The sequence below is a fragment of the Trichosurus vulpecula genome, chromosome 2, assembly GCF_011100635.1.
Source record: "Trichosurus vulpecula isolate mTriVul1 chromosome 2, mTriVul1.pri, whole genome shotgun sequence".
Taxonomy (NCBI): Eukaryota; Metazoa; Chordata; class Mammalia; order Diprotodontia; family Phalangeridae; genus Trichosurus; species Trichosurus vulpecula.
In genome coordinates, this window is record NC_050574.1 from 8,476,679 (window position 1) to 8,484,156 (window position 7,478).

The 7,478-nt window shown below is 42.0% G+C and overlaps 1 protein-coding gene across 1 annotated transcript; it reads left to right on the forward strand.

Annotated features, from left to right (window-relative positions):
- Positions 1-264: 264 nt before the first annotated feature.
- LOC118836189 (biogenesis of lysosome-related organelles complex 1 subunit 2-like) lies at positions 265-5,034 on the forward strand. The gene is made up of 2 exons (XM_036743548.1): positions 265-323; positions 4,529-5,034. The coding sequence occupies exons 1-2, from the start codon at positions 265-267 to the stop codon at positions 4,938-4,940; spliced, it is 471 nt and encodes a 156-aa protein (XP_036599443.1). The 3' UTR covers positions 4,941-5,034.
- The last annotated feature ends 2,444 nt before the right edge of the window (positions 5,035-7,478 follow it).

A 7,478-nucleotide genomic window follows, 5' to 3' on the forward strand; every position in this document is an offset into this window, starting at 1 on the left:
TTTTCTCCTGACTGTCCTTGTCCCATTGTGAATTATAATTCCCGTATAAGCCTGGTGATACTTAGAAAAAGAAAATTGAGAGAAAGAGTTATGGACCTTGACTGAAAGTTTATCACCATTATCTAAGTTGACTGTGTCTGCCGACCAGAACTCCTTTGTACGTCCAGGGCCTCGTCTCCGGGAGACTCACTCTTGCAGACCCTCTGTTCTCTGACCCTGTCTGCTTCGGGTCCCTGTGTTCCTGATGTGGTCCTCGTGTCCGTCATGTGGTCCCTGTTCTCAGTCCGCAGCCTCACATTGGGCGCCACCTACCACCAGCGGAGGTGGCACGGCGTGTGTGTGTGTGTGTGTGTGTGTGTGTGTGTGTGTGTGTGTGTGTCTGTGCTGCTGGCACTATGTGTGCTCAACTGTGCTGCACTGTGTGTGCTAAGGATGCCAGAGAGAGTAAAAGAAGCACAGGCCAGGTGGAAGAGTATAGGACAACTCCGTTTATTGAGCAGAAGCTGTGAACTTACATAATCTATGGAATCAGATAAGTGGACCAAGCGTTGCACTGCTTTGTTACTTTACCGGGACATCCTGTCACGTGCTTCATGTGGCCCATGTAGCTTAGATACACCATGCTAACCGCATTGAAACATTACTGTTCTTTCCCATGTGGATAACAGTTTATCTTGATACGGTCTCACCTAGCAGGGAGACCTTGCCTCAGATGGCCTTGCCTTGCAGAGGCCTAGGGAGACATTATCAAGATATAGCTGGAACTTCACATGCTGTCCAGTACTTTCCCGGGGGAAGTTAGAAGGGAGTTGGCAAGCCAATATTCCTGAGTACACAGCCCAGAGAAGAACGAGCGCAGGCTAAAAAGAAAACCTCTCATGTAACCTTCACACAATGGACTATCTCATAGCTGGCCCTCTACAGAAAGAATATCCCAAAGACAAATTGTGAGTCCCTAAGGAAAGATATTCTCAGTCACAGAGACAACATTCTCATGGTTATCCAGCATCTAATCAGAGGTGCCTCTGAGAAGGACTCAAGAGTTTCCAGTTTCCAGTCCTTCCTGGTGAAGTCATATCTTGAGATATAACTGCATGTTGAAATGTCAAACATTCCTGCTCCAGAAGGGACCTGTCTCTCAAAGTTCCAAAGAGACCCATGCTACTTCCAGGGTGTACACATATGGGGAGTGGGGGTGGGGCAGCAGTGGTTCTCAAAGGATTGCAGATTTGGAATACTCCATGTTCAATATTTGTTGACTAGTGACTTATGTGAAAATATATCATGGATGAATTATTTTTTCTAGATCTATAAAACATTTTTTGATAGTTTGGTACGGCACTTAAAAATAAAATTAAGTAGGATCATCATTTTTATTGTATTAGCTTGGCCTACCCATGAGCAACTTTTTCCCAATTATTTAGATCTTACTTTATTTGTATAAAAAGTGTTTTGTAATTGTGTTCTTACAGTTCCCGCATTTGTCTTGGCAGGTGGACTCCCAAATATTTTATATTGTCTACAGCTATTTTAAATGGAATTTCTCTATCTCTTGCTGCTGAGCTTTATTGGTAATGTGTAGAAATGCTGATGACTTATTTAATATCCTGAAACTTTAAGTTGTTAATTGTTTCAGTTTTTAGTTGATTCTCTAAGTAAATCATCATATCATGTGTAAAAAGTGATAGTTTTGTTTCCTCATTGACTATTCTAGTTCCTTCCTTTACTTCTCTTAATGCTAAAGCTAGCACTTCTAGTACAATATTGAATAATACTGGTGATAATGGGCATCATTTTTCACCCCTGATCTTATTGGGAATGCTTCTAGTTTATCCCTATTACATATAATGCTTGCTGATGCTTTTAGACACTGCTTTTCATTTTAACGAAAAATTTATTCCTATACTCTCTATAGTGTTTTTAATAGGAATAGGTGCCAAATTTTGTCCAAAGCCTTTTCTACATCAATTGCAGTAATCATATGATTTCTGTTAATTTTGTTATTGGTATGGTCAATTAAGCTGACAGTTTTCCTAATGTGGAGCCAACCTGTATTTCTGGTATAAATTGTTGTAGTCTCTTTGTTAATATTTAAAATTTTTACATCAATATTCATTAGGGAAAATGGTCTACAATTTTCTTTCTCTATTTTAACTCTTCCCAGTTCAGGTAACTGTACCATATTTGCGTCATAAAAGGAATTTGGAGAGGATTCTGGGAAGATGGCACAGTAGGTCAGAAAATTCCAAGCTCTCAAGATTTCACCCCACAAAAAGAGTTGAAATAGCACCTTACGGCAAATAAAGTGGGGTGGAGACAAGGAAGAATAGGGGCACAACCAGGATCTTCCAGGGGCAGTCTGAGAAGATCCGAAGAACCCCAGGACTGGGTTTGGTCACCATGAGGAGTAAACACTTCCAGGATAGGTTGCATTTAAAAACAAGGGGCAAGCCCTGGGGTTAGCTGGTTTGAGAGGCTGCCTCAGTCCCAGCCACTGGAACTTTTTACCCCAGGATAGTGAGGGGAGTCATGCCTCTGAGCCCAGGAAGATAGCAAGAACCTCTCCTGATGAGGAACGCCAGACCCAGCTGTGCTGTGAGGATTAGTGGGGGCGAGAAGGAACCAACACACACCCAGTGAGTGCCCTAAAGCCAATGCCATCAAGATTGGGGGGGAAGCAGAAAACTGGGAAAGAATTTTTAAAACCAGTGTCTCTGACCCGTATGTACAAAAATATGTATAGCAGCTCTTTTTGTGGTGGCAAAGAATTGGAAATCAAGGAGATACCCATCAATTGGGGAAGGGCTAAACAAACTGAGGTATATGAATGTAATGGAATACTATTGTGCTATAAGAAATGAGGAGCAGACAGACTTCATTATAACCTGGAATGACTTATATGAAGTGATGCTGAGTGAGGGGAGCAGAACCAGGAGGTCACTATACATGATTACTGACACACGGTATCTGTAAGGAATATTTGATAGACTTGACTCCTCTCATCAATGCAAGGTTCAAAGACAGCTCCAAAAGACCCATGATGGAAAAGGCTATGCACATCCAGAAAAAGAATTATGGAGTCTGAATATAGATTAAGGGAAACTCTTTTTCTTTTTTCCTTCTTTTTTTGGTTTCGTTTCTCCTTTCCCATGATTCATTCCATCAGATGTAATTCTTCTTTACAACTGGACTATCAAGGCAATAAGTTCAATGTGAAGGTATATGTAGAACCTACATTGGATTACATACCATCTTGGGGGGAGAGGGGAAAAAGGGAGGGAGAGAAAAATTGGAACCCAAAAACTTGTGGAACTGAGTGTTGTAAACTAAAAATTAAAAAAATATGTAAAAAAGAAAAAAAAGTATCTCTGCCAAAGGTTTCATTTCTAGAGCATATAGAGTACTGAATCAAATTTATAAGAATATAAGTCATTCCCCAATTGATAAATGGTCAAAGGATATGAACAGGCAGTTTTCAGATGAAAAAATTAAAGCTACCTATAGTCATATAAAAAAAAGGCTCTAAACCACTATAAATTAGAGAAATGCAATTCAAAACAACTCTGAGGTACCACATCACACCTATCAGATTGGCTGACATGACAAAACAGGAAAATGATAAATGTTGGAGAAGATGTGGGAAAATTGGAACAGCAATGCATTGTTGGTGGAATTGTGAACTGATCTGGAGAACAATTTGGAACTATGCCAAAAGGGCTATAAAAATGTGCATAACCTTTGACCCAACAATACCACTTCTAGGGCTATATCCCAAAGAGATCATAAAAATGGGGGAAAAACCCACATGTAAAAAAAACATATATATGGGGAGTACCTGAACAAAATGTGGTATATGAATATAATGGAATACTATTGTGCTGTAAGAAATGATGAGCAGGTGGACCTCAGAAAAACTTGGAAATACTTACATGAACTGATGCTGAGTTAAGGGAGCAGAACCAGAAGAACATTGTACACATTAACAGCCACATTGTATGATGACTGACTTTCACAGACCTGGTTCTTCTCAGAAATGCAAGGATCTAAGACAACTCCAAAAGACTCACAATGGAAAATGCTATCCACATCCAGAGAAAGAACTATGGAATCTAAATGCTAATTGAAGCATACGATTTATTCTTTTTTGTTTGTTTTGTTTCTTCTTTCTCGTGGTTCCTCCCATTGGTTCTAAATCTTCTTTACAACATTACTAATGTGAAAATGTTTAATATGAATATATGAGATTGCATGCTGTCTTGGGTAGCAGGGAGGGGAGGGAGGGGGAGAAAATTTGAAACTCAAAATTTAAGGAAGTGAATGCTGCAAACTAAAAATCAGTAACTTAGCCCCTCCCTTTATATCTTCTCCTCAGACTATTCACTCTTCCCCTTTTCTCCCTTTCCTTCCACTCTTGCCCCTCTCCCTTCCCCTCCCTTCCCCCCTCCCTCCCTTCCCCTCCCTTCCCCCCTCCCTCCCTTCCCCTCCCTCCCCCTCTCTTCTTTTCCCCTTTCTTCGCCATCCCATCCTTCCCTCCATCCTTTCTCCTACCTCCCTTCCCCGGCCTAGACGATGCCGTGGTGGAGACAGCGGAGGAGGCCATGGAGCCCGCCGAGGCGGACATCACGGGGCTGTGCCAGGACATGTTCTCCAAAATGGCCACGTACCTGACGGGCGAGCTCACAGCTACCAGTGAAGACTATAAACTTCTGGAAAATATGAACAAACTGACTAGCTTGAAGTATCTAGAAATGAAAGATATTGCAGTAAACATAAGTAGAAACCTAAAGGACTTAAACCAGAAATATGCAGCACTTCAGCCTTATCTGGATCAGATCACTCTAATTGAGGAGCAAGTAGCAGCTCTTGAGCAGGCAGCTTACAAATTGGATGCATATTCAAAGAAACTAGAAGCAAAGTACAAGAAGTTAGAGAGGCGATGAAAGAATTCTTTAGCTCAAACTTTTAACTACAAGAATATTTTATAAGAGCTGAAATAAGTGGGATGGAACTTATCACTACGCTTCAATTCCTAAAAAGAAGCCGTGCTGCTGATCCAAGGAGAATCCCAGCCCCCACCTCTGGTTGGATGTGTAACTCTGGCCACCCCCACCCCCGCCGTGTTTTCCTAAACCTGTACCCCGCCCCCCAACCTCATCTTAATCGCGTGCTTCGTTGTGTGCCCTGGACCAAGGCTCAGAAATCAGGATCAACCCCGTCTAGAGCAGACACAGACGAGAGACTCTGGTCTCCCTGTCTCTTCCCTCCCTCTCCTCTAGGCCCTCCCACACCCACCCCTTTCACAACCTGTTCTTGAACTTAAATAATAAATGCCAACATATGAAAAAAAAAATCAGTAACTTGAAAAAAAAAAAGAACAAAGGGGAAAGAAAAAGAAAATGTGCCTTAAAAACTGTCTGCTTACCCAACCTTGGCCTGATTACTGGGGCAGGCAGGTCAAAACAGAAAAAAAATGTACAATAACATATGAAAAGAAGATTCCACTGACCATCAGTACATGGAATGTGTGCACCCTTACAGACAACACAAAATCCAGTAGACCAGACAGACAAATAGCTCTTATTCCAAGAATGGACTACTTTTTCCTGACTTGTGGTAGAGCATTTTGGGCTCATATTGGTCTAATCAGCCACAGTCAGACACACTGAAACTGGACTCTAAACCCTGCTCAGACAGCATTTATAAAAGAAAGATGAGAAAAAACACAGGACATAACTGGACCTGCATTATAAGTGAAAAGACACATGCTAAGCCAAATCTGTGTGCCAAAAAACCAACCACCAAACAAACCAAAAAAACCCTACAGGCCTTATCAAAGTGATCTAGCTCAACAAAAGAGGCCATAGAACATTCTTCACAACGAAAAGCTGGGCTTAATCAGAGGTTGGGGCCTGTAATGAAGCTACAGCTGGGAGCACTGAACTTGTCAGTCAAGTGAGCTGAGACTTCTAGGGAAGAAAAATCCTGTCCATTCTCTCTGTACTGAAAAGTTCAAGGCTTCATCCTACCTCCACCCCTTAAAAACTTCAGACACCAGGGTTAGGATTTTTATTTAGTCAGTCTCTAACCTGAGAATGCTCTGAGCCTCACAAAGCAGGCATAGAGACTGGAGTGCCAGTAATCAAGTAGTTTAATTAATCAGTTTCAGAGTTAGGACTGTTCTCTTAGCTGAAGTCAAAGTACAGGTTGTATACCTAAGTCACAACTGGGGAAGGAGGGGGGGAAGATGCATTACAAACAATTGTTTAGTGTTTTCCCATGACAAATCAGTAAGTCACACAATACAACAACTCTGGAGTAAAGTCTTTGGGGGCTGTGACCACCTCCCCTAAAGTACAGAACCAGAGTTCTGTGGCAGGAACAGGTTCTATAACCTTTCATTCCCTTCACTTAAGGTCGAGTGATCATGAGGAGTCAGAATTTTGATTCATCAGTTCAAACTTCATTGTAAGCTCTGACTCACAAACCAGAGATGCAGGTCTTGAGAAAACAAAATTATTAGTATAGTGATTACATATATCATATCAATTAACATGAAGATTATAATTTCCTAACAAAGGTTGTTGTATTCTGTCAACCAGGTGAAGCCTATCCCTCAAAACACAGAGAAGTCCAAGGTGGGTTGAAAGCAGAAAAGTTTTATTGGGAAGAAAATCACACTAGTGCTATACAAAAACCCAACAGCCCAGGAGGGGCAGGGGAGATTTGTGCATGAAAACCACAAAGGGGAAGTTCAGAGAGGCATTGGAGAAATGGATGGATGATCTTTTCCAGGAACAGGTGGACACAGAAGCAGGATGTTTAGCAGGAACAGTTGACTACAAGGCTGGTTGGCCTAGTTTGGGGAAGTGTGGGGAGGGGAGTATAACAGCAAGGTCAGCCAGTGAACACCAGCAAAGTCATCTGGGAGTGAGCAAGACTGTAGCTCATTGCAGGCTCCTTCCATCATATATGCTTACTCTGTGTCGAGTGCATGTACCTGGCAAGGTTAACTCATGGAAAATGGACATATTAATATCAGAGGAAGTTCACACCCTGCAAGTTCAAACTTGATTCCACCGTGCTTGGTTGGCCTCTGCTTAGTCCAGTTGTGGGAGAGGTAAGTGGGGGGGCAGGGCTGAAAATCCCAAGGTCACATTAATCAGCCTGAGTTAGTTGGGTTGCCTGTGTAGAGTGGCACCACCCCTGCCCCAATAATGCAGAGATGTCTTCAAGCAGACACTCCTTCCTTTGAGCTTGGTGATGATGCCCCATCTCCCCTGATGCCAAACTGAATGAGATTTAGGACTTCCCCAGAGCAGAAACAAAGACCTGTAACCTGCTCCCCTCCCCATTTACCCAGGCCCCCTTCTTCCCTACAAAATAATAATGAATTAGAATCACTCACCTCTATACTGTACATTAAAGTTTCTCAATCAGCTTTTAATAAAACACCATCACCTGGACTATTACAACAGATG

Coding starts and splice junctions, on each gene's coding strand:
- LOC118836189 (XM_036743548.1), top strand. CDS start 265: ATGTGGTCCCTGTTCTCAGTCCGCAGCCTCACATTGGGCGCCACCTAC. Junction 324..4,528: donor GCCACCTACCACCAGCGGAG/GTGGCACGGCGT, acceptor CATCCCATCCTT/CCCTCCATCCTTTCTCCTAC.